We start from the raw sequence: 27085 nt of genomic DNA, 5'->3' as shown, positions 1-27085 counted from the left end.
TTTTCCCAGCACCACTTATTGAAGAGGCTGTCCTTTCTCCACTGTATATTCCTGCCACCTTTATCAAAGATAAGGTGACCATATGTGCATGGGTTTATCTCTGGGCTTTCTATCCTATTCCATTGATCTATCTTTCTGTTTTTGTGCCAGTACCATACTGTCTTGATTACTGTAGCTTTGTAGTATAGTCTGAAGTCAGGCAGCCTGATTCCTCCAGCTCCATTTTTTGTTCTCAAGATTGCTTTGGCTATTCGGGGTCTTTTGTGTTTCCATACAAATTGTGAAATTTTTTGTTCTAGTTCTGTGAAAAATGCCAGTGGTAGTTTGATAGGGATTGCATTGAATCTATAGATTGCTTTGGGAAGTAGAGTCATTTTCACAATGTTGATTCTTCCAATCCAAGAACATGGTATATCTCTCCATCTGTTTGTATCATCTTTAATTTCTTTCATCAGTGTCTTATAATTTTCTGCATACAGGTCTTTTGTCTCCTTAGGTAGGTTTATTCCTAGATATTTTATTCTTTTTGTTGCAATGGTAAATGGGAGTGTTTTCTTGATTTCACTTTCAGATTTTTCATCGTTAGTATATAGGAATGCCAGAGATTTCTGTGCATTAATTTTGTATCCTGCTACTTTACCAAATTCATTGATTAGCTCTAGTAGTTTTCTGGTAGCATCTTTAGGATTCTCTATGTATAGTATCATGTCATCTGCAAACAGTGACAGCTTTACTTCTTCTTTTCCGATTTGGATTCCTTTTATTTCCTTTTCTTCTCTGATTGCTGTGGCTAAAACTTCCAAAACTATGTTGAATAAGAGTGGTGAGAGTGGGCAACCTTGTCTTGTTCCTGACCTTAGTGGAAATGCTTTCAGTTTTTCGCCATTGAGGATGATGTTGGCTGTGGGTTTGTCATATACGGCCTGTATTATATTGAGGAAAGTTCCCTCTACACCTACTTTCTGCTGGGTTTTTAACATAAATGGGTGTTGAACTTTGTCAAAAGCTTTCTCTGCATCTATTGAGATGATCATATGGTTTTTCTCCTTCAATTTATTAATATGGTTAATCACATTGATAGATTTGCGTATATTGAAGAATCCTTGCGTTCCTGGAATAAACCCCACTTGATCATGGTGTATGATCCTTTTAATGTGCTGTTGGATTCTGTTTGCTAGTATTTTGTTGAGGATTTTTGCATCTATGTTCATCAGTGATATTGGCCTGTAGTTTTCTTTCTTTGTGACATCCTTGTCTGGTTTTGGTATCAAGGTGATGGTGGCCTCGTAGAATGAGTTTGGGAGTGTTCCTCCCTCTGCTATATTTTGGAAGAGTTTGAGAAGGATAGGTGTTAGCTCTTCTCTAAATGTTTGATAGAATTCGCCTGTGAAGCCATCTGGTCCTGGGCTTTTGTTTGTTGGAAGATTTTTAATCACAGTTTCAATTTCAGTGTTTGTGATTGGTCTGTTCATATTTTCTATTTCTTCCTGATTCAGTCTTGGCAGTTTGTGCATTTCTAAGAATTTGTCCATTTCTTCCAGATTGTCCATTTTATTGGCATAGAGTTGCTTGTAGTAATCCCTCATGATTTTTTGTATTTCTGCAGTGTCAGTTGTTACTTCTCCTTTTTCATTTCTGATTCTATTGATTTGAGTCTTCTCCCTTATTTTCTTGATGAGTCTGGCTAATGGTTTATCAATTTTGTTAATCTTCTCAAAGAACCAGCTTTTAGTTTTATTGATCTTTGCTATTGTTTCCTTCATTTCTTTTTCATTTATTTCTGATCTGATTTTTATGATTTCTTTCCTTCTGCTAACTCTGGGGTTTTTTTGTTCTTCTTTCTCTAATTGCTTGAGGTGCAAGGTTAGGTTGTTTATTCGAGATGTTTCCTGCTTCTTAAGGTGGGCTTGTATTGCTATAAACTTCCCTCTTAGAACTGCTTTTGCTGCATCCCATAGGTTTTGGGTCGTTGTATCTCCATTGTCATTTGTTTCTAGGTATTTTTTAATTTCCTCTTTGATTTCTTCAGTGATCACTTCGTTATTAAGTAGTGTATTGTTTAGCCTCCATGTGTTTGTATTTTTTACAGCTCTTTTCCTATAATTGATATCTAGTCTCATGGCGTTGTGGTCGGAAAAGATACTTGATACAATTTCAATTTTCTTAAATTTACCAAGGCTTGATTTGTGACCCAAGATATGATCTATCCTGGAGAATGTTCCATGAGCACTTGAGAAAAATGTGTATTCTGTTGTTTTTGGATGGAGTGTCCTATAAATATCAATTAAGTCCATCTTGTTTAATGTATCATTTAAAGCTTGTGTTTCCTTATTTATTTTCATTTTGGATGATCTGTCCATTGGTGAAAGTGGGGTGTTGAAGTCCCCTACTATGAATGTGTTACTGTCGATTTCCCCTTTTATGGCTGCTAGTTTTTGCCTTATGTATTGAGGTGCTCCTATGTTGGGTGCATAAATATTTACAATTGTTATATCTTCTTCTTGGATCGATCCCTTAATCATTATGTAGTGTCCTTCTTTGTCTCTTCTGATAGTCCTTATTTTAAAGTCTATTTTGTCTGATATGAGAATTGCTACTCCAGCTTTCTTTTGGTTTCCATTTGCATGGAATATCTTTTTCCATCCCCTTACTTTCAGTCTGTATGTGTCTCTAGGTCTGAAGTGGGTCTCTTGTAGACAGCATATATATGGGTCTTGTTTTTGTATCCATTCAGCCAATCTGTGTCTTTTGGTGGGAGCATTTAGTCCATTTACATTTAAGGTAATTATCGATATGTATGTTCCTATTCCCATTTTCTAAATTGTTTTGGGTTCGTTATTATAGGACTTTTCCTTCTCTTGTGTTTTTGTCTAGAGAAGTTCCTTTAGCATTTGTTGTAAAGCTGGTTTGGTGGTGCTGAACTCTCTCAGCTTTTGCTTGTCTGTAAAGGTTTTAATTTCTCCATCAAATCTGAATGAGATCCTTGCTGGGTAGAGTAATCTTGGTTGCAGGTTTTTCTCCTTCATCACTTTCAGTATGTCCTGCCACTCCCTTCTGGCTTGTAGAGTTTCTGCTGAGAGATCAGCTGTTAACCTTATGGGGATTCCCTTGTGTGTTATTTGTTGTTTTTCCCTTGCTGCTTTTAATATGCTTTCTTTGTATTTAGTTTTTGACAGTTTGATTAATATGTGTCTTGGCGTATTTCTCCTTGAATTTATCCTGTATGGGACTCTCTGTGCTTCCTGGACTTGATTAACGATTTCCTTTCCCATATTAGGGAAGTTTTCAACTATAATCTCTTCAAATATTTTCTCAGTCCCTTTCTTTTTCTCTTCTTCTTCTGGAACCCCTATAATTCGAATGTTGGTGCGTTTAATGTTGTCCCAGAGGTCTCTGAGACTGTCCTCAGTTCTTTTCATTCTTTTTTCTTTATTCTGCTCTGCAGTAGTTATTTCCACTATTTTATCTTCCAGGTCACTTATCCGTTCTTCTGCCTCATTTATTCTGCTATTGATCCCATCTAGAGTATTTTTCATTTCATTTATTGTGTTGTTCATCATTGTCTGTTTCATCTTTATTTCTTCTAGGTCCTTGTTAACTGCTTCTTGCATTTTGTCCATTCTATTTCCAAGATTTTGGATCATCTTTACTATCATTATTCTGAACTCTTTTTCAGGTAGACTGCCTATTTCCTCTTCATTTGTTAGGTCTGGTGGGTTTTTATCCTGCTCCTTCATCTGCTGTGTGTTTTTCTGTCTTCTCATTTTGCTTATCTTACTGTGATTGGGTTCACCTTTTTGCAGGCTGCAAGTTCGTAGCTCCCGTTGTTTTTGATGTCTGTCTCCAGTGGCTAAGGTTGGTTCAGTGGGTTGTGTAGGCTTCCTGGTGGAGGGGACTAGTGGCTGTGTTGTGGTGTATGAGGCTAGATCTTGTCTCTCTAGTGGGCAGGTCCACGTCTGGTGGTGTGTTTTGGGGTGTCTGTGGACTTATTATGATTTTAGGCAGCCTCTCTGCTAGTGGGTGGGGTTGTGTTCCTGTTTTGCTATATGGTTGGCATAGGTTGTCCAGCACTGTAGCTTGCTGGTCGTTGAGTGAAGCTGGGTGCTGGTGTTGAGATGGAGATCTCTGGGAGATTTTCGCCGTTTGATATTATGTGGGGCTGGGAGGTCTCTTCTTGACGAGTGTTCTGAAGTTGGCTCTCCCACCTCAGAGGCAGAGTCCTGACTCCTGGCTGGAGCAGCAAGAGCCTTTCATCCACTCGGCTCAGAATAAAAGGGAGAGAAAGTAGAGAGAATTAGTAGAAGTAGGAGGAAATAGGAAAGAAAGAAAGAAAGAAAGAAAGAAAGGAGGGAAGGAAGGAAGGAGGGAAGGAAGAAAGAAAGAAAGAAGAAAAGAAAGGAAGAAGGCAAATAGGAAAGAAAGAAAGAAAGCAAGAAAGAAAGAAGGGAAGGAAGGAAGGAGGGAAGGAAGGAAAAAATACGGAAAGAAAGAAGATACAGTAAAATAAAATAAAGTATAATAATGTTATTGAATTAAAAAATAATTATTTAGAGAAAAAAAAAGGGACAGATAGAACCTTAGGACAAATGATGGAAGCAAAGGTATACAGACAAAATCTTACATAGAAGCATACACATATACCCTCACAAAAAGAGGTAAAGGGGAAAAAAATCATAAAACTTGCTCTCCAAGTCCAACTCCTCAATTTCGGATGATTCTTTGTCTAAAGGACGGAATGAAGGAAAGAAAGATAGAAAGAAGGTAAAGTATAATAGAGTTCTTTAAATTAAAATTAATTATTAAGAAAAAAATTAAAAAAAAAACAATGGACAGAACGCTAGGACAAATGGTGGAAGCAAACCTATACAGACAAAATCTCACACAGAAGCATACACATACACATTCACAAAAAGAGGAAAAGGGGAAAAAATCATAGATCTTGCTCTAGAAGTCCACCTCCTCAATTTGGGATGATTCGCTGTCTATTCATGTATTCCACAGATGCAGGGTACATCAAGTTGATTTGTGGAGCTTTAATCTGCTGTTTCTGAGGCTGCTGGTAGAGATTTCCCTTTCTCTTCTTTGTTCTCACAGCTCACAGGGGCTCAGCTTTCGATTTGGCCCTGTCTCTGCGTGTAGGTCGCTGGAGGGCGTCTGTTCTTCGCTCAGACAGGACGGGGTTAGAAGAGCCGCTGGCTCGGGGGCTCTGGCGCACGCAGGCCGGGGGGAGGGAGGGGCACGCAGTGCGGGGCGGGCCTGCGGCGCAGAAGTCGGCGTGACGTTGCACCAGCCTGAGGCCCGCCGTGTGTTCTCCCTGAGAAATTGTCCCTGGATCCCGGGAACCTGGCAGTGGCGGGCTGCACAGGCTCCCCGGAAGAGGGGTGGGGGTAGTGACCTGTGCTCGCACACAGGCCCCTTGGTGGCGGCAGCAGCAGCCTTAGCGTCTCCCGCCCGTCTCTGGTTTCCGAGCTTTTAGCCGCGGCTCGCGCCCGTCTCTGGAGCTCCTTTAGGCAGCGCTCTTAAAACCCCTCTCCTCGCGCACCAGGAAACACAGAGGCAAGAAAAGGTCTCTTGCCTCCTGGGTAGGTCCAGACTTTTCCCCGGACTCCCTCCCGGCTAGCCGTGGCGCACTAACCCCTTCGGGCTATGTTCAAGCCGCCAACCCCAGTCCTCTCCCTGAGCTCCGACCGAAACCGAAACCGAGCCTCAGCTCGCAGCCCCGCCCGCCCCCGGCGGGTGAGCACACGAGCCTCTCGGGCTGGTGAGCGCCGGTCGGCGCCGATCCTCTGTGCGGGAATCTCTCCGCTTTGCCCTCCGCGCCCCTGTTGCTGTGCTGTCCTCCGCGGCTCCGAAGCTCCCCGCTCCGCCTCCCGCAGTCTCCGCCCGCGAAGGGGCTCCTAGTGTGTGGAAACCTTTCCTCCTTCACAGCTCCCTCCCACTGGTGCAGGTGCCGTCCCTATTCTATTGTCTCTGTTTTTAATTAATTTTTTCTTTTGCCCTACCCAGGTACGTGGGGAGTTTCTTGCCTTTTGGGAGGTCTGAGGTCTTCTGCCAGCATTCAGTAGGTGTTCTGTAGGAGTTGTTCCACATGTAGATGTATTTCTGGTGTATGTGCGGGGAGGAAGGTGATCTCCGCGTCTTACTCCTCCGCCATCTTTCCCCCTTCCACTCTTTCACTTTTTAATTCTCTTTACTAAGAGTTATTTCTCATTTCCTAAAAGAAGAAAATAAAATAAACTTTAATTCATGGCAAGGTTTGTGCATCAAGAGATTTTTCTTGAGCATACCTAACAAAATAAGGAGTGGAGTTTAATGCCATTAGCGAAGGTCCCTTTTAGAATTTCCAGAATCATCCCAAAGTTGTGTGATGTGTCTTGAATTGCAAACCTGGAAGGACACCATGATGGTTTATTGGACTCCCATCTAATCTAGAGGCAGGCTCATTGTTCTAGAAGCAAAGTCACAAATGCAGGGGATAAGGGGAAAGATAAGAGAGTGAAATAAAGGAGGAAAAAAAGAGCACATACAGCACACCTTGATGATAAGTAGGGATGAAAACTCAAAGCCCTTGTGAAATGAGAAGATTGGAAAGAAAGCCATTATGTACCTAGAGGTAGCTGGACCGAACCCAAGATTCATTCATTCATTAAAACAAAGCACATTGTGTGTGTACTTACTGTGTGTCTGACACTGTTTTGGGGATAAAGCGGTGTCTGTGACAGCAAAGATTCTGCTTTCAAGAAGTTTATGGGGAGAGGAAGCCAGATACTTAAAAACACATGCACACACACAATTTAAAAAAAAAAAAAGAAAATATCAAGGAAAAAAAATGAAACCACGTGATGAGAAAGAGATGGATCAGGCATTACTTGATACTGGGTGGTCAAGAGAGGTCTCTCTGCAGAGGTTGCCTTTTCAGGACAGACCTGAATTCAGCGACCAAGTGAAAGTGCCAGGAGATGCAGAAGCAGGACATCACAGGCATATAGAACATGAAGGCCCTGAGGCTGGAACACACTTAATGTATTGGATAGAACAGCAGAGGATCCTTTGGCTAAGTGTGCTTAGCAAGAATGTAAGGGGAGAACATGGTGGTGGGCAGGGCTATACTAGGTAGGGTCTAGTGAGCCATTGTAAGGACTTTGGATTTTATGCAAAGAGTAATGGGAAATGATATAATATCTGACAGTGAGAGGGAATAAATTAAACAAGACTGGCCACACATGAGTTGATCATTGTTGGAGCAAATGGTGAACTCATAGGGGCTCATTATAAAAATCTCTATTTTTTATATCGTTCTAATTTTCTGCAAAAGAAAAATGTAATAGAATGAGAGAACATTAGAGAGTTCTAAGCCATCAAGAGACTATTCTGATTAACATTTTAAAAAGAGCACTTGACTGCTGCCAGGGAAGGGGGACTGGACATCATATCCTGCAGTCATCAGGGTCTCCACATCCTGCACAGTGCACCAAAGCTGGTTAGCAGGCTCGAGGGAGTTTGTACATGGGTACCAAACCGTGATTCTTTCTAAAAAGTTACCTGTGATTTAAAAGGGTGAAGTGAATGTGATGTGGTGGGGAAAACAATGGGCTAGCAATCATGGGAAGTAGGAGATCTGCACGGCTAACTCCATCTCTCTGTGCCTCCGTTTCCTTATTTTTTCAGTGCAGTAATAGTGCTGACCTGTCCTCACAGAGTTGTAAGAATTAAAAGAGATGGCAGGTTGTACAAAACCAGGAAGGGTAGCACAAACATAAGGGGTTGTTATTATTTTGGATGTCTTCCTTTTGCAATTACCACCAGTACTGCAAATAGTCTTACTGCTAATAATATAGTCTTAGATTTCTAAAGGATTTGTTGGAGTGTGATTGCTGGACTGAGAACAGAGGTTATAAATATGGCAGGAAAGCAGTTAAGAAGATTGCCCTGCACAGACTTAAAAAAATGCCTGGGCATAGTCCAAAGGCTCCAGGTAAACTGGAGATATTTCAGAAGCTCAAGAATACTACCTATGTGTGCTTGAAGGCACAGGTTGTGAGCACACACACACATTTTGATTTCTAGCACTGGAGGTGGGAGGTGGTTTATTAAGTGTTTCTGTGGAACACCCCTTCCATAGAGTTCATAGCATGTTTGAGCCACTACCTCAGAAACCCTGAAAACCTATGGAAATGACCTGTAAAAACAGAACAGGAAAGCTTGCCCATGTCCCATGGTTTTGTTCCAGCTCTGCTCTTTAAAACTTTCCTCTAAGGGGACGGCACTTGTTTTCCCCCCCTAGGCCATGCTGTCATTTAGTTGCATAACCTGTTTTATCTTTTAAATAATATTTGGGGATGTTTCTTACATCAAGGTTTTGGTTTCCTCTGATGCAACATAACCCTTCCCCGCCACACACACACACACACACACACACACACACACACACACACACACAGTAGCATATCTACAGAGAAGATCAATAAGGAAGTAGAGATCTTAACACTTTAAACCAATGAGACCTTATAGATATATATATATTCTACCCAACATTCTACCCAACAATAGAATACATATTTTTCTCAAGTAATTCTCTATTAAAAGGAAGAGTGAAAGAGTGAATGATTGGGGGCTTCCCTGGTGGCGCAGTGGTTGAGAGTCCACCTGCCAATGCAGGGGACACGGGTTCGAGCCCTGGTCTGGGAGGATCCCACATGCCGCGGAGCAACTAGCCCCGTGAGCCATAATTACTGAGCCTGCGCGTCTGGAGCCTGTGCTCCGCAACAAGAGAGGCCGAGATAGTGAGAGGCCCGCGCACCGCGATGAGGAGTGGCCCCCACTTGCCGCAACTGGAGAAAGCCCTTGCACAGAAACGAAGACCCAACACAACCATAAATAAATAAATAAATAAATAAATAAAATTAAAAAAAAAAAAAAGCCCCAGATTCCAGATCTTCCACTGGTGGGACACTGAGGGGTATGTTTGAGCAGAGAGAAGCGAGACTCTGCATGGATTCAGAAGCTGGTATTGGATTCACCCAGCCTGCCTTTTCACCTCTGCTCTACCACTTATATACTGTGTGACCTTGGGCAGGTCACTTAACTAAAGTCAGTTTCCTAGCTTGGAAATGAAGATAATAGTACTAACTGCTTTGTATAATTGATAAGAGGATTAAATGTATGAGAAGCACTTAGCACAGCTACTAGGACAAAGCAAGCCTTCAAAAAGTATTGAGGGGTTATTGTGGACATAGGCTGGTAGGAAGTGTTGTAAATTATTTTACTACAATGTCTCTCATTCAACTTCTCTTTGGCTAACTCAGTGGCTCTCAACTAGGGGTGGTTTTGTCCCCTAGGGGACATTTGGCAATGTCTGGAGACTTTTCGATTGTCACAACTGGGGAATGCTACTGACATCTATGGGGCAAAGGCCTTGGATGTTGCTAAACATCCTGCAATGCACAGGACAGCCCCCACAGCCAACATGTCAACAGTGCTGAGGTTGAGAAACCCTGGAAACTAAATAATGTGGGCTTTATAATTCAATGAAACCATATAATAACTTTAGTTACTCAGATCTGGGATCCGAAAAGTGTAAAAAGTGTTTTGATTGTAGAAACAGAAGCACTAATGATTAGCCTCGACAATTCCTGATCAAGTCACCCCTAGTGGCTAGTAACTGTAGGTGCTCATCAGAGAGTATGCAGCCTTTCTTCCAGCCATGAGGTGACCATTCATAACAATAATTCCTTACCTGATCAAAATAGTTTCTTAAGATTCACCACACCATTGTCCCTCTGTTTGCCATAGCCTGTTCTACTGAGATTTCAATTTCTCACCAGTTCGGGGGCCAAAAGATAAGTTTTATTCAGACACCAGAGACACCATCCAGGTTTTAGAAGCCTCCCTCATTTTCCTGGAATCCCATCTCAATGATGACTAAAGTCTGAGATGGTTCTAAGGACACTTCTGTGTCTGCTGACCTATTTAACAGGATTTAAAAAGAGCAGCCTATTGGCTTTCTTTCCAATGGAGAACCTTAGCCAGGTAATAAGAGTGACAAGTGTAGGAAATTTCAGAAAATTCAAGGTGTTATGCAGTCCTCCTCTGTATTAAAATTTTTGCTGACATCAGTGCAGACTTCATTTGTATTTATTGAGTTTCTCTTTCCTTACCTTTTACTTATAAAATAGCTTTGTGTTTGGTTTGGTATTCTATTCAGAAAGCATAGTAGAATCAAAGAACCAAGGTTGCAAAAGTATAGACTACTCTCCCCAAAGATTAAATATGCAATCAAAAAAGTACAATGTTTATTTTTGTGTATGGTGTTAGGGAGTGTTCTAAACTCATTCTTTTACATGTAGCTGTCCAGTTTTCCCAGCACCAATTATTGAAGACACTGCCTTTCTCCATTGTATATCCTTGTCTCCTTTATCAAAAATAAGGTGACCATATATACATGGGCTTATCTCTGGGCTTTCTATCCTGTTCCATTGATCTATATTTCTGTTTTTGTGCCAGTACCATACTGTCTTGATTACTGTAGCTTTGTAGTATAGTCTGAAGTCCAGGAGCCTGATTTCTCCAGCTCTGTTTTTCTTTTGCAAGATTGCTTTGGCTATTCGGGGTCTTTTCTGTTTCCATACAAATTGTGAAATATTTTGTTCTAGTTCTGTGAAAAATGCCATTGGTAGTCTGATAGGGATTGCACTGAATCTGTAGATTGTTTTGGGTAGTATAGCCATTTTCACAATGTTGATTCTTCCAAAGCAAGAACATGGTATATCTCTCCATCTGTTTGTAACATGTAATTTCTTTCATCAGTGTCTTATAATTTTCTGCATACAGGTCTTTTGTCTCCTTAGGTAGGTTTATTCCTAGGTATTTTATTCTTTTTGTTGCAATGGTAAATGGGAGTGTCTCCTTAATTTTTCTTTCAGATTTTTCATCATTAGTGTATAGGAATGCCAGAGATTTCTGTGCATTAATTCTGTATCCTGCTACTTTACCAAATTCATTGATTAGCTCTAGTAGGTTTCTGGTAGCATCTTTAGGATTCTCTATGTATAGTATCATGTCATCTGCAAAGAGTGACACCTTTACTTCTTCTTTTCTGATTTGGACTCCTTTTATTTCCTTTTCTTCTCTAATTGCTGTGGCTAAAACTTCCAAAACTATGTTGAATAAGAGTGGTGAGAGTGGGCAACCTTGTCTTGTTCCTGATCTTAGTGGAAATGCTTTCAGGTTCTCACCACTGAGGACGATGTTGACTGTGGGTTTGTCATATATGGCCTTTATTATGTTGAGGAAAGTTCCCTCTATACCTACTTTCTGCAGGGTTTTTATCATAAATGGGTGTTGAATTTTGTGGAAAGCTTTCTCTGCATCTATTGAGATGACCATATGGTTTTTCTCCTTCAATTTGTTAATATGGTTTATCACATTGATTGATTTGCATATATTGAAGAATCCTTGCGTTCCCTGAATAAACCCCACTTGATCATGGTGTATGATCCTTTTAATGTGTTGTTGGATTCTGTTTGCTAGTATTTTGTTGAGGATTTTTGCATCTATGTTCATCAGTGATATTGGCCTGTAGTTTTCTTTCTTTGTGACATCCTTGTCTGGTTTTGGTATCAAGGTGATGGTGGCCTCGTAGAATGAGTTTGGGAGTGTTCCTCCCTCTGCTATATTTTGGAGGAGTTTGAGAAGGATACCTGTTAGCTCTTCTCTAAATGTTTGATAGAATTCGCCTGTGAAGCCATCTGGTCCTGGGCGTTTGTTTGTTGGAAGATTTTTCATCACAGTTTCAATTTCAGTGTTTGTGATTGGTCTGTTCATATTTTCTATTTCTTCCTGATTCAGTCTTTCCTGGTTGTGCATTTCTAAGAATTTGTCCATTTCTTCCAGGTTGTCCATTTTATTGCCATAAAGTTTCTTGTAGTAATCTCTCATGATCTTTTGTATTTCTGTAGTGTCAGTTGTTACTTTTCTGTTCTCATTTCTAATTCTATAGATTTGAGTCTTCTCACTGTTTTTCTTGATGAGTCTAGCTAATGGTTTATCTATTTTGTTTATGTTCTCAAAGAACAAGCTTTTAGAGTTATTGATCTTTGCTGTCATTTCCTTCATTTCCTTCATTTATTCCTGATCTGATCTTTACGATTTCTTTCCATCCGCTAACTTCGGGTTTTTTTTGTTCTTCTTTCTCTAATTGCTTTAGGTACAAGGTTAAGTTGTTTATTCGAGATGTTTCCTGTTTCTTAAGGTAGGATTGTGTTGCTATAAACTTCCCTATTAGAACTGCTTTTGCTGCATCCCATAGGTTTTGGGTCGTCGTGTCTCCATTGTCATTTGTTTCTAGGTATTTTTTGATTTCCTCTTTGATTTCTTCAGTGATCACTTCGTTATTAAGTAGTGTATTGTTTAGCCTCCATGTGTTTGTATTTTTTACAAATCTTTTCCACTAATTGATATCTAGTCTCATAGCGTTGTGGTCGGAAATGGTACTTGATATAATTTCAATGTTTTAAATTTACCAAGGTTTGATGTGTGACCCAAGATATGATCTATCCTGGAGATTGTTCCATGAGTACTTGAGAAAAATGTGTATTCTGTTGTTTTTGGATGGAATGTCCTATAAATATCAATTAAGTCCATTTTGTTTAATGTATTATTTAAGGCTTGTGTTTCCTTATTTATTTTCATTTTGGATGATCTGTCCATTGGTGAAAGTGGAGTGTTAAAGTCCCCTACTATGAATGTGTTACTGTCAATTTCCCCTTTTATGCCTGTTAGTATTTGCCTTATGTATTGAGGTGCTTCTATGTTAGGTGCAGAAATATTTACAATTGTTTTATCTTCTTGTATCAATCCCTTGATCATTATGTAGTGTCCTTCTTTGTCTCTTCTAATAATCTTTATTTTAAAGTCTATCTTGTCTGATATGAGAATTGCTACTCCAGCTTTCTTTTGGTTTCCATTTGCATGGAATATCTTTTTCCATCCCCTTATTTTCAGTCTGTATGTGTCTCTAGGTCTGAAGTGGGTCTCTTGTAGACAGCATATATATGGGTCTTGTTTTTGTATCTGTCCAGCCAGTCTGTGTCTTTTGCTGGGAGCACTTAAGCCATTTACATTTATGGTAATTATCAATATGTATGTTCCTATTCCCATTTTCATAATTGTTTTGGGTTCGTTATTGTAGGTCTTTACCTTCTTTTGTGTTTCTTGCCTAGAGAAGTTCCTTTAGCATTTGTTGTAAAGCTGGTTTGGTGGTGCTGAACTCTCTCAGCTTTTGCTTGTCTGTAAAGATTTTAATTTCTCTATCAAATCTGAATGAGATCCTTGCTGGGTAGAGTAATCTTGTTTGTAGGTTTTTCTCCTTCATCACTTTAAATATGTCCTGCCACTGCCTTCGGGCTTGCAGAGTTTCTGCTGAAAGATGAGCTGTTAACCTTATGGGGATTCCCTTGTGTGTTATTTGTTGTTTTTCCCTTGCTCTTTTAATATGTCTTAATATCTTTTAATATGTTTTCTTTGTATTTAATTTTTGACAGTTTGATTAATATGTCTTGGCATATTATCCTGTATGGGACTCTCTGTGCTTCCTGGACTTGATTAACTATTTCCTTTCCCATATTAGGGAAGTTTTCAACTATAATCTCTTCAAATATTTTCTCAGTCCCTTTCTTTTTCTCTTCTTCTTCTGGAACCCCTATAATTCGAATGTTGGTGCGTTTAATGTTGTCCCAGAGGTCTCTGAGACTGTCCTCAGTTCTTTTCATTCTTTTCTCTTTATTCTGCTCTGCAGTAGTTATTTCCACTATTTTATGTTCCAGGTCACTTATCCGTTCTTCTGCCTCATATATTCTGCTATTGATCCCATCTACAGTATTTTTAATTTCATTTATTGTGCTCTTCATCACTGCTTGTTTCACCTTTAGTTCTTCTAGGTCCTTGTTAAATGTTTCTTGCATTTTCTGTATACTATTTCCAAGATTTTGGATCATCTTTACTATCATTATTCTGAATTCTTTTTCAGGTAGACTGCCTATTTCCTCTTCATTTGTTAGGTCTGGTGGGTTTTTATCTTGCTCCTTCATCTCCTCTGTGTTTTCCTCTCTTCCCATTTTGCTTATCTTATTACTGTGTTTGGGGTCTCCTTTTTGCAGGTTGCAGGTTCGTAGTTCCCGTTGTTTTTGGTGTCTGTCCCTAGTGGCTAAAGTTTGTTCAGTGTGTTGTGTAGACTTCCTGGTGGAGGAGACTAGTGCCTGTGTTCTTTTGCATGAGGCTGGATCTTGTCTTTCTGGTGGGCAGGTCCATGTCTGGTGGTGTGTTTTGGGGTGTCTGTGGACTTATGATTTTAGGCAGCCTCTCTGCTAATGGGTGGGGTTGTGTTCCTGTCTTGCTAGTTGTTTAGCATAGGTTGTCCAGCACTGTAGCTTGTTGGTCGTTGAGTGAAGCTGGGTGTTGTTGTTGAGATGGAGATCTCTGGGAGATTTTCGCCGTTTGATATTATGTGGAGCCTGGAGGTCTCTTGTGGACCAGTATCCTGAAGTTGGCTCTCCCACCTCGGAGGCACAGCACTGACTCCTGGCTGTAGCAACAAGAGCCTTTCATCCATATGGCTCAGCATAAAAGGGAGAAAATGTAGAAAGAAAGAAAGAAAGAGGATAAAATAAAATAAATGAAGGTAAGATAAAATAAAGTTATTAAAATAAAAATATAATTATTAAGAAAAAATTTTTTAAGTAAATAAACAAACAAACAAAAAATGGAAGGATAGAATCCTAGGACAAATGGTGAAAGCAAAGCTATACCGACAAAATCTCACACAGAGACATATACATACACACTCACAAAAAGGGGAAAAATAATAAATCTTGCTCTCAAAGTCCACCTCCTCAATTTGGGGTGATTTGTTGTCTATTCAGGTATTCCACAGATGCAGGGTACATCAAGTTGATTGTGGAGCTTTAATCCGCTGCTCCTGAGGCTGCTCGGAGAGATTTCCCTTTCTCTTCTTTGTTCGCACAGCTCCCGGGCTTCAGCATTGGATTTGGCCCCGCCTCTGCGTGTAGGTCGCCAGAGGGCGTGTGTTCTTCACTCAGACAGAATGGGGTTAAAGGAGCCGCTGATTCGGGGGCTCTAGCTCACTCAGACCTGGGGAAGGGAGGGGTGCGGATGCGGGGCGAGCCTCTGGCGGCAGAGGCCTGCGGGACGTTGCACCAGCCTGAGGCGTGCCGTGCGTTCTCCCGGGGAAGTTGTCCCTGGATCCCAGGACCCTGGCAGTGGGGGGCTGCACAGGCTCCCTGGAAGGGAGATGTGGAGAGTGACCTGTGCTCGCACACAGGCTTCTTGGTGGCGGCAGTAGCAGCCTTAGCCTCTCATACCCGTCTCTGGGGTCCGCACTTTTAGCCTCGGCTCGCGCCCATCTCTGGAGCTTCTTTAATCATTACTCTTTATCCCCTCTCCTCGCGCACCAGGAAACAAAGAGGGAAGAAAAAGTCTCTTGCCTCTTCGGCAGGTCCAGACTTTTCCCCGGACTCCCTCCCGGCTAGCCGTTCTGCACTAACCCCTTCAGGCTGTGTTCACGTTGCCAGTCCTCTCCCTGCGCTCCGATGGAAGCCCGAGGCTCAGCTCCCAGCCCCGCCTGCCCCAGCTGGTGAGCAGACAAGCCTCTCGGGCTGGTGAGTGCCAGTTGGCACTGATCCTCTGTGCGGGAATCTCTCCGCTTTGCTCTCCGCACCCCTGTTGCTGCGCTCTCCTCCACGGCTCTGAAACTCCCTGCTCCGCCTCCCGCAGTCTCTGCCTGTGAAGGGCCTTCGCAGTGTGTGGAAGCCTTTCCTCCTTCACAGCTCCCTCTCACTGGTGTAGGTCCCATCCCTATTTTTTGTCTCTGTTTATTCTTTTTTCTTTGGCCCTACTCAGGTGTGTGGGGAGTTTCTTGCCTTTTGGGAGGTCTGAGGTTTTCTGCCAGCATTCAGTAGGTGTTCTGTAGGAGTTGCTCCACGTGTAGGTGTATTTCTGATGTATATTGGTAGGCAATGGAGACTGAAGATGCTTGAGCAAGCTGTCATATGGTTTTAGCTGTAATTTGGGGAGTATTCATCTTTCCAACTTGTGTAAAGGAAACTGCTAGTGTTGGAGGGTCTCCTGCAGAGGTGGGGGGTGGCTGAGGCTCACTGTGAGGACAAGCCAAAAGCTTTCTCTGCATCTATTGATATAATCATATGGTTTTTCTCCTTCATTTTGTCAATATGGTCTATCATGTTGATTGATTTGCATATATTGAAGAATCGTTGCATTCCTGGGATAAACTCAAATTGATTAAAGACCTAAATGTAAGGCCAGATATGATAAAACTCTTAAGAGGAAAACATAGGCAGAACACTCTATGACATAAATCACAGCAAGATCCTTTTTGACCCACCTCCTAGAGAAATGGAAAGAAAAACAAAATAAACAAATGGGACCTAATGAAACTTAAAAGCTTTTGCACGACAAAGGAAATCACAAACAAGACCAAAAGACAACCCTCAGAATGGGAGAAAGTATTTGCAAATGAAGCAACTCACAAAGGATAAATTTCCAAAATTTGCAAGCAGCTCATGCAGCTCAATATCAAAAGAACAAACAACCAAATCCAAAAATGGGCAGAAGACCTAAACAGACACTTCTCCAAAGAAGATGTACAAATTGCCAAAAAATCATGAAAGGATGCTCAACATCACTAGTCATTAGAGCAATGCAAATCAAAACTACAATGAGGTATCACCTCACACCAGTCTGAAATGGCCATCATCAAAAAATCTACAAACAATAAATGCTGGAGAGGGTGTGGAGAAAAGGGAACCCTCTTTCACTGTTGGTGGGAATGTAAATTGATACAGCCACTATGGAGAACAGTATGGAGGTTCCTTAAAAAACTAGAAATAGAACTACCATGTCACCCGGCAATCCTACTACTGGGCATGTACCCTGAAAAAACCATAATTCAAAAAGAGTCATGTACCACAATGTTCATTGCAGCTCTATTTACAATAGCCAGGAGATGGAAGCAACCTAAGTGTCCATTATCAGATGAATGGATAAAGAAGATGTGGCACATATACACAATGGAATATTACTTAGCCATAAAAAGAAACAAAACTGAGTGAGGTGTCATACAGAGTGAAGTAAGTCAGAAAGAGAAAAAAAAATACTGTATATTAACACATATATATAGAATTTAAAGAAAAAAAGGTTCTGAAGAACCTATGTGCAGGACAGGAATAAAGACACAGATGTAGAGAATGGACTTGAGGACATGGGGAGGGGGAAGGGTAAGCTGGGACCAAGTGAGAGAGTGGCATGGACATATATACACTACCAAATGTAAAACCAAAAGCTAGTGGGAAGCAGCCACATAGCACAGGGAGATCAGCTCAGTTCTTTGTGACCACCGAGAGGGGTGGGATAGGGAGGGTGGGAGGGAGATGCAAGAGTGAGGAGATATGGGGATATATGTATATGTATAGCTGATTCACTATGTTATAAAGCAGAAACTAACACAGCATTGTAAAACAATTATACTCTAATACAGGTGTTAAAAAAAAAGCACGATGACATGCATACAAATTCATTAGGATGTTCTTAAATTGTTGAAAATTAGATTTTTTAATCTTCCACTGGCAAGTCCTTTATCCCCAACCTCCTAAAAACTAATAAATCATTGGCTCAAGATGGTCACAAATTGTATGTAGCATTTTAAAGCCACTATTATTATATGTCAAAATGTTAACACTATTATTACTGTAATCATAATTCAGGAAGGAATACTTCTCATCAGAGTTTGTCCACTATAAAGTGATCTTGCTAAGCTTTGTGTTCCTTCTTGCCCTGATGTGTAAACGGGTCTCCATGTGTAGGTCGCCTGACTCCTAATGGCTCATCATCTTGTTATTCACATTACCTGAAACAATAACAGTTCACTAACAGTTTTCCTGTGTTTCATGTAATGTGAATAACAAGATGATGAGCCTTTGGAACGTGTTAGTGAACTTAGAACAGCAGTTCTTAACCTGAGATTTACTTGGGGAGGTCTTTAAAATCCTAATGCCCTGATGCATCCCAAACTAATTAAACTAGAAACACAAGGGGTGGGATCCAGTCCTCAGAATTTTTTTTAACTCTCCAGGTGATTCCAATGAATAGCCAAGGTGGAGAACCAGAGGTTTAGAAGAAAAATCTATCATTATGAGCAGAGGCAAAACACCTAAGTTAAGTTTGTAACATTACTACCTCAATCTATTTTCAGGTTCTTAGGCATGGAGACCGAAGTCCCATCAAAACCTTTCCTAACGACCCCATTAAGGAATCCTCATGGCCACAAGGATTTGGCCAACTCACTAAGGTTGGTTGGATTTCACCACCAAGTTACTGATGAGTCTCAAGGGAAACTCTGTGGGATTGTTACATATTGAAACCATATAACTACTTTACTCATATCTGGGAAAGTGTTTTGCAGTTACCTGGGATCTAAAAAGTGTAAAATGTGTTTTGATTGTGGAAAGAGAAGCACTAATGATTAGCCTCAACAATTTCTGATCATGATCAAGTCACCCCTAATGACTATTAACTGTAGGAAAATTGTATAGAATTGCCTGTTTTGATCTTTTTTACCCTGTTGGCTTTATTAAAGCATAAGAGTCGTGCATGGACAACAGAATACATGAGCTTAAAGATGCTGAAGAGAGCCAAGAATTGCTTACAAGCCAGTTTCTCAGGCTCCACCTGAGAAAGTAGAAAATAATCCTGAATCAGCAGAGTTGGGAAAACATGATTCCTTTGGAAGTGCTGTTGCCGAAATTGATTTTTGGTCAGATGGATGTATTGGGATTGAACCTTCCTTAAAAGTGGTCAGGGCTTCCCTGGTGGCACAGTGGGGGCTTCCCTGGTGGCGCAGTGGTTGAGAGTCCGCCTGCTGATGCAGGGGACACGGGTTCGTGCCCTGGTCTGGGCGGATCCCACATGCCGCGGAGCAGCTAGGCCCGTGAGCCATGGGCGCTGAGCCTGCGCGTCCGGAGCCTGTGCTCCGCAACGGGAGAGGCCACAACAGTGAGAGGCCCGCGTACTGCAAAAAAAACACCAAAAAACAGTGGTCAAACACAGGGACCCCTACTTCTTAAAGAGCACCCAAGAAGGTGAACTTGGGAACAAAAGCATCTGTGGTCATGTTCCAGTGCCTGGCCCCCTTCCCTGTAAAAGTGGATTACCCTTCTATTTGGAGCCACAGGGCCATGTGCGTTGCTTCTGTCCTGACCAAAATATTGTTTAAATATATTAAGAAAATGTCATAGAATGTTTAGAGTTGGATACCTCCAAATTTAATGGGTCTTGATCTTGGCTAAGCATTGGAACTTCTCGGAGAGATTTACAAAATAGTTGTCTGCCTGGGAGGTTCTTATTTAATCGATCTAGGGTGCAGCCTGGACATTGGGATTTTTAGAAACTCCTTGGTTGATCAGTTGACTCTAATGTGTAGCCAAAGCTGAGAATTACTGCCCTAACTTAATAGTCTCATGAGGAGAAAATTCAAAGAGGCTATTTGAGGCCAGTATCTTTCAGCTCCCAGGTCAGAGCTCTTCCCACCATAGACTACATTGCTTCTGGCTCCCTGAAAAAAAGAGAAGGGTTATAAAAACTCAGGGCTGCTTCGTAATGCTTATGTCTCTGTCGAGACTCCTATTCCCTTGCAAAGTTCCAGTAAAACCAAAAGATTCTTCCAGACTCGGATCTGTATTCTTCTTCTGGTATTATCTTGACTAGCCACCAGTTTCTCCCAAAGCAGTGTTGCTTAGCCTTCCAAGTGCAAATGAATCATTTGAGGATCTTGTCAAAATGCAGATTCTAATTCATTGGGTCTGAGATTCTGCATTCCTAACATACCCTTAAATGATGCCCATGGTGCTGATACATGGCCACTTTGAAGTAGCAATGTTCTAGAGCTCAAATTCCTGCCCTTGACTAGGTACTTCCAATCTGTGTAGTGACAAAGCAGTTGTTCTGAGTTCAATGGTTCTCAAAGTGTGGTCCCTGGATGAGTAACATCACCATCACCTGGAGACATCTCAGAAATGTAAATTCTCTGGCCCTACCCACTGAACTAGAAACTGTGGGGTTGACTCCTGGGAATCTTTGTTTTTAATGAGCTCTCCAGGTGATTCTGTGCATGCTAGTGTTTGAAAACCACTGCTCTATAGAAGATGACTACTTCCTTAAAAGTTAGCTTTAAGTTAGAGCAACAAATTACACCCAAAGTACCTGCTTCTTCAGCTATCCAGGTCATTCAGGAAACTCACAAACATCAAAGCACACATTATTCTTTTCTTACCTCTTTTCCCATCTAGAAGGGTAGCCAGGAATGAGAAGCAAATGTGGGAGTGGGACCAAACAGAAGCCACAGTGATCACATCTTTTCTGACTCCTGTAGCTCTGGCGAAGCTCTGTATTAGAGACAGACTAGAATGCAATGTTTCCCAAAGCATGGTGCTTTACTACATGGATCTGAATCACTCAGGGCAATTGTTAAAATGCAGGTTCCAGGGCTACACCCAGGATCCAATGAGCTGGAAACTCTGGGGGAAATGCTGAGGAATCTGCATTTCATCAAGCACCCTAGATAATTTTGTTTCTGATGCACAGTAATGCTTGAGGATCAATGAGCTAAGGTAATGTTTCTCAATGATTAATTGGCATCAGAATCTCAATGAGCTTGTTAAAAACATTCCTGAGCTCCACCCCCAACGATTCTGATTTAGTAGGTCAAGGGTGGGGCCCAAGAATTTGGTTTCTAACATACTCCCAAGTGATGCTAATACTGCTGATCCACAGACTACACTTTAAGTAACAGGCTCTAGTTTTTCATGAACCAGAAGTAAATGAACTGTGCAGATAATAAATCATTGCACCCAGAGGTTGAAAGTGATCTTTAGATTCATCAAGTCCAACCTCTTATCAGATGGTTGAATTTCTTCCACATGGTAACAAGCCCTTGAAATTCTCTGCCACAAAAATGAACCATTGCATGCTCTGCCACACCAGAGATGAACCATTTACTTAAATCAGGTCAATCACCAGTTATTAACTGTACAAGGCTCTATGTTAAGTGCTAATGACAATGAATTGAGTTTTCTCAGGGAGTCATGATGAAAGATTACAGCTCTCTTTTCCTGTTTTCATTTAAAAATGTGTTGTTATTGTGGAATTATTAAAGTACACTATTGTTCACTATACATAATCAATGAGGAGAGATGAGACACATAGCTTCACAGAACTTACTTTCACTAATTTTTGCCTTTATTTGTTCCCATAGCTGGGCATGGAGCAGAATTATGAACTTGGACAATATATAAGGAAACGATATGAAAAATTCTTGAACAAGTCCTATAAACACGAACAGGTAAGTTGGGAAGCTAATAGTGGGAACCTTGCCCCTTGAAATAGTTTAGCATAATGTATTTGTAAAAGTTCCCTGTTTCTCAAGGAACTTATAAAAGTCAGATGTCTTGTTTACAAATGTACTCCTTAAAAAAAATGTATGAATATAAGTAAGTTCAACATGGACACCTACAGTAAATACTTAGGCTTGGCAAGTAGCCACCACTTGATTTGTCCCTTGTCAATTCAGCTGTTGGCATACCAGGTTGCTTTATGCCATGGCATGCTCATAATATTGTCTCTTCCATAATAGGAATTATGATCATGATGCTACCACAATGTCTGCTAATAATTTGGTGTAGGTGTTCTGCCCTTTCTCAAATACACTATTAGCTCCATAGGAAAAAAAAAAAACCCACAGTTCCTCTCTATTGGATTCTGCTTTGATTTTCCCACTCTAGGTTTATGTTCGAAGCACGGATATTGACCGGGCTTTGATGAGTGCTATGACAAACCTTGCAGCCCTCTTTCCCCCAGAAGGTATCAGCCTACCTTCTGGAATCCCAGCCTACCCTGGCAGCCCATCCCGGTGCACACAGTCCCTGTTTCTGAAGATTGGGTCAGTATTATGGAAAATTGGGATTTCATTGGTTCTGGAAGAAGGAAGGCAGGCTGATCAGGACTTGTGGAGTTGGGAGTCTGGACACTTCATGGGCTGTGCAGTCTTAATTCTTTCCTAAATAAAGGTGCAAAGGACATAGAAAGTCCTAACAGAAGGGAGTAGGAACAGAATTTCTCTTTAGAGCTTTATTATCCACTTTGTTTTGCTAGTCTTTCAACTTTTGGCAATCCCCATTCCTAGGCAGGGTAAAAAAGAAAGATCTGATTACATAATTAGTGCCCAACATGTTATATGTGTCATCATATTTACCTTTCATAGCAATGTTGAATGGACAATATTATTGTCCTTCTTTTCCAGCCAGGGAAAAAAGTGCTCAGAGAAGTCAAACAAAATAGATCCAAAGTCACACAGTTGATAAACATCACTACTGAGACTAGAGCCAGGCTGATCTCATTCCAGAGCAGTTTCCACTAGTGTAAACTAGTGGTTCTCAAAGTTAGCTGCCTGTTAGAATCACCTGGAAATTTTAAAAAATCCTGATGCCCCGGGCACATGCCATAATAAATCAGAATCTCTGAAGGTGTGACCCAGGCATCAATACTTTAAAAAATCTCCCTAGATGATTCTAGTGCACAGCCAAGTCTGAGAACAAGTACCATAAACCAAGTTGTCTAAATGAGGTTGTTTGAGAGAAACTCTCAAATTTATTTACACTAGGTGGGACTGACCAAGAACTCTTTTATCTTTTCAGAGGAATTGCTATTTTTTAAAATAGTAATAAATAAATCTAACTAATCTTCCCGATGTGGAATTTAGGACTGTGTAAAGGAAATAGTTTGGGACAAGGAACCCTTCCTAATTCCCCTGCAGTCACATTATAAGATGATCATCTCCTCTCTTTATGACTGAGGCTTAGCATGACTACCAGACCTAGAATGTTGCTCAGAGAGCTCTGGGGTGGGTTACCAAGAAATCTGACTTAATTGCCGAAACTGGTGACTTAAGAATTTTTCCCAAGTGCTTTGTAGAAAGAGCTTAACCCGGTCAACCTCACTCTAGGTAAATCTACTCCAGTCAAATTTTCTGCTGTTTCCTGAAAAGATAGGATGATTTATTTATGCCTCTTTCCATCACAGAATCAGAAGGGAGTCATTATGATTATCAGTGTTCTTAGGAGTTTGTGAATATTTTCTTCCAAAAAGAAAAAATTTCACTTTTACCACAGCCTTTTCTACAAAGACTGGAAGGAAGCGCCAAATTTAACCAATATAGACCAGGGTAGCAGTTTAACCTTTAATCTTGAAAGATAACGATTAAATTACATAGTAAAGAGAATGCAGGTACTATTAGAAGAGGAAGAAAAGGAGAGTGAGGAAGAGGGAGAAAGAAACAAGCAAGATTGTCTACCTGTGGCTTCCTGCTACCTACTAAGATGAAAACAATTCTCTCTAACATCAACTAGAAAATTTAACAAAATCAATCAACCAGAGTTATTCCTAGAACTTTGCTAACTGCTATACAGAAATAGAAGAGAAATATGAGGCCAGTTTTCTTCCCTAATTTATAATCCATTTGATGAAAGTAGATTCACACTTGTGAAGTGTGTAGAATACAATGCAAGTGGAGGGCAATGATTTCAAGAACAAGCTGCACATGCTGGAGGAATTCAGAGAATAAGACATACTCAGAGCTACCAAAGGGCAGTCATTCAAGTCTTCATGGACAGAGTGAGAACTTGAACCAGATCTTTGAGGAGGGTAGGAAAGGAGAGCAACGCAGCCCAAAAGCTTAGCTTTGAGTCAAGGTAGAGTGCTTGTCCTTCTGTGTCCAGAGTTCATATTTAGAAAGAATGAAAATAAGACTGAATAAGTGTGTCAGGCACAGATTAGAGAATCCAAATTTAATAGCCAGAAGGAATCTTGAGACAAAGGCAGTGTGATGTAGATTGAGGGCTGAATTTAGAGCTGGGAAAACCTGAGTCTGAGAGCCACCTACCACTTCAGATACTTGACCTTGAGTAACTTCCCTGCATCTCAGTTTCCTTTCCTGTAAAATGGGAACAACAGTACCCACCTAATTTCTTCACAGGGATTTGTGAAAAACACCTCATTTAAGAAAAGGAAATGATTTTGTAACCTGCAAAATTCTGAACAGACATTTAGGTGATTATTCCATTTTCAGCCTGATTCTTTCAATATGTGAGATGAGAAAACGAAAGTCTAGAAAAGTTAAGTAATTCATTAAAACCTAGACCTTTAAATTAACAGTCCTGTGCTTTTTCCCTCAACAGTGTCATTTCTCCTATGGAAAATTGTGAAAGCCAGGGAGGGAAATTTAGATGTAAAGCAGGGGATGTAGAAAAACTGTGTACCTCCCTCAGTACTGTGCGCACACACAATGAGCAGTGCTTTGGGGCATTTGTCTGACAGTGGCTTGGAGGGAAGATACTAAGTTCTCTGAAAACAACTGTTGAAGTCATGCAGAAGTGAGGAAGTGAAGGACTGAAATTAGATGGTAAAGACATCAGGGGAAGGAAGGTGAGGTAAGACAAGGCGACACAGAAGAAGGTGACAAGGAAGCAATTTACAAAAATAAAATGGTTTTTGAGTAGGTACTAATATGCCAGGCCTTGTTCTAGGCTTTGACAACACAGCAGTGGACAAGATAGACGAGACTCTGGATATCCTGGAGTTTATATTTTATAGGAATGATAGGATGATAAAGAAGAAAATAAATACAATAATTTCAAATGGCAGTGAGTTCCTTGAAGGCAATAAAACAAGGTAATGTGATAGTGGCTGGGCAGGATGTCTAGAAGAGCTGGAGTGGGGGCAGTGTCTCAGGCAGGGAACACAAAAACCCCAGCCTGTGTGTTCAGGGGACAGCAAGAAGGCCCCCAGTGTTGCTGGAGAGGAGTGAGTGAGGGGGCAGCAGTAGGAAAGCAGGACAAAAAGGTCACTAGGGCATGAGTTTGGATTTTATTCCTAGTAAAATGGAAAGCCAGTGAAAGTTGTAAACTACAGAATGACATGATCTGATTGATGGTTTTAAAATATTGATATTAGCATTTCCAAAAATAAAATAAGGATTAGTGTAGTTGCTGTGTGGAGGATGAATTGTGATGCAAACTGATCACATAGGAAGCTCTTACAGTAGTTGAAAGACAGATTATGGTGGTCTGGACTGGAAGGGGACAATGAAAGTAAAGAAAAGGGGTCTATTTTGGATATACAGTTGTCTCTTGATCAACGAGTCACGGGTCCACTTATATGCGAATTTTTTCCAATAAATTCATACTACAGTACTACATGATCCCCAGTTGGTCGACTCCCCCAGATGCGGAACAGTGGATACAGACTGTGAAGCTACACTCAGATTTTCAACTGTGTGTGGGTTAACCGCCGTAACCTCTGCATTGTTCAAGGTCAACTGTGTTTTGAAAGTAGACAGGCAAAAGTGATTAGTCTATGAAGCAGGATGATAAATTTCATCATTGGCAAAAGTAGAGAGATTACAGAAAGGAAATGGTTAAAAATGAAGAAGGGGAGTTCAGGTTTGTACATGTCAAATTTGAGGATGAAGAGAACAACCAATTGGTGATATCCACCAAAGGCTGAAAATACAGGACTAGCTCAGATGGAAAGTAAGAGCAACAAAATGAACTTGGGAGTCACCAGCCTATAGATTATAATTAAAACTACAAACGATTGTCAAATTTAAACTCATTTTTGGATGATTATTTTGTCCTCATTATAGGTTTTCAAATATATTTTTCTATGTGTTTATTATGTTCCCTTATTTTAACAGTCTGCAAATTTGCAAGAATGTATTTCAGTGAATCGATCTCTTAAGATTCTTTCTGGAACCTCTAATTCACTTCTCTATACTTGTGTTTGTGTTTATGTGTGTGTATGTGTGTGCACGCATGCACATAGATGTACATCTAGTGCTAGAAATGAAAGAGGTCTGGAAGGAAGCAAGATAATTGTTATCATTTCACAGGGAAAACCGGGAAGTGTGAATATTTACCAATAGCACAGTTCTATTTAGGCAAGTTCATGAAATGAAAAAGAAAGATTTTGAGTTCTGGGTATCCTACTATTTAAGACCTGCAGATCATTTATCTCTTTTCCCTCAAATTTAGAATTCCATTCAGCTCAAAGCACATTTGAATCTTTTACTCAGGTCACTTTATACCTAATGGCTGCAGCTTCTGTAGTTCTTTTGACTAATACAAAATTTACGATTTCTCTTTTTCCTCAGTTGCTATACCTGCCTTTCAGGAACTGCTCTCGTTTTCAAGAACTTGAGAGGAAGACTTTGAAATCAGAGGAATTCCAAAAGAGGCTGCATCCTTATAAGGTTAAAAAAATGTATTATTTAGTGGTATGCAGAAATACTAGAAATTCTGGGACAATTTGAATATTATCAAATTACCCTTCAATCAGGTTATACCAATTTCTACTCCCATCAGAAATACATAAGAGTGCCTGTTTCTCTACAGCCTTCCCAACAGTGTGTAGACAACTATGAGGATATTTGCCAATCTGTAAGTGAAAGATGGTATCACTAGAAGCATTCCCTCCAAAATCAGGAATGAGACAAGAAAGACCAGTATCATCACTATTATAGAACACTGTGCTGTAGTACTTTTCTCTTACGATGAGTGAGCTTTGGTTATCTTCATCTAGTTAAAAGCCATTTGTATTTCCTATTCTGTTCATATCCCTTCACCATTTTTCTTTTGGGTTATTGGTTTTCTTCTTTTTATAAAGTTTTAGGAGCTTTCTCTCTCTTAACTTTTTTTTTTTTTCTGGGATACAAATGGCCCTCTTTTTATTGTTTGCCTATTGACTTGTTTACAGCGTTTTTGCCACATGGTTCTAAGTGTGCTGATAGAGTCATCTATGGTTTGTATATTTGTAGTCATATTTAGAAAAGCCTTCGCCACTCCTTGGTTATAAAGGAAGTCTGCAATGCTTTCTTCTAATTCTCCTATAGCTTCATTTTTACATTTACATATTGGACCCATTTACAGTTTATACTGGTGTTAGGTGT

General features: G+C 40.5%; 1 protein-coding gene across 1 annotated transcript in view; it reads left to right on the top strand.

The window, feature by feature from the left end:
• ACP3 (acid phosphatase 3) overlaps nucleotides 1-27085 on the top strand; it is a 49063-nt gene that overhangs the window by 7828 nt on the left and 14150 nt on the right. The window contains 5 exon segments of the mRNA XM_007451694.1: nucleotides 18284-18379; nucleotides 21341-21427; nucleotides 21867-21959; nucleotides 21962-22024; nucleotides 26291-26389. Of these exon segments, the coding sequence (XP_007451756.1) occupies nucleotides 18284-18379; nucleotides 21341-21427; nucleotides 21867-21959; nucleotides 21962-22024; nucleotides 26291-26389 (438 nt within the window).

Source organism: Lipotes vexillifer, unplaced genomic scaffold (assembly GCF_000442215.2).
Source record: "Lipotes vexillifer unplaced genomic scaffold, Lipotes_vexillifer_v1.1 scaffold1271, whole genome shotgun sequence".
NCBI classification, from domain to species: domain Eukaryota; kingdom Metazoa; phylum Chordata; class Mammalia; order Artiodactyla; family Lipotidae; genus Lipotes; species Lipotes vexillifer.
Note: the sequence above shows the minus strand (reverse complement) of the source record. Positions and strands in the feature narration are given on the sequence as shown.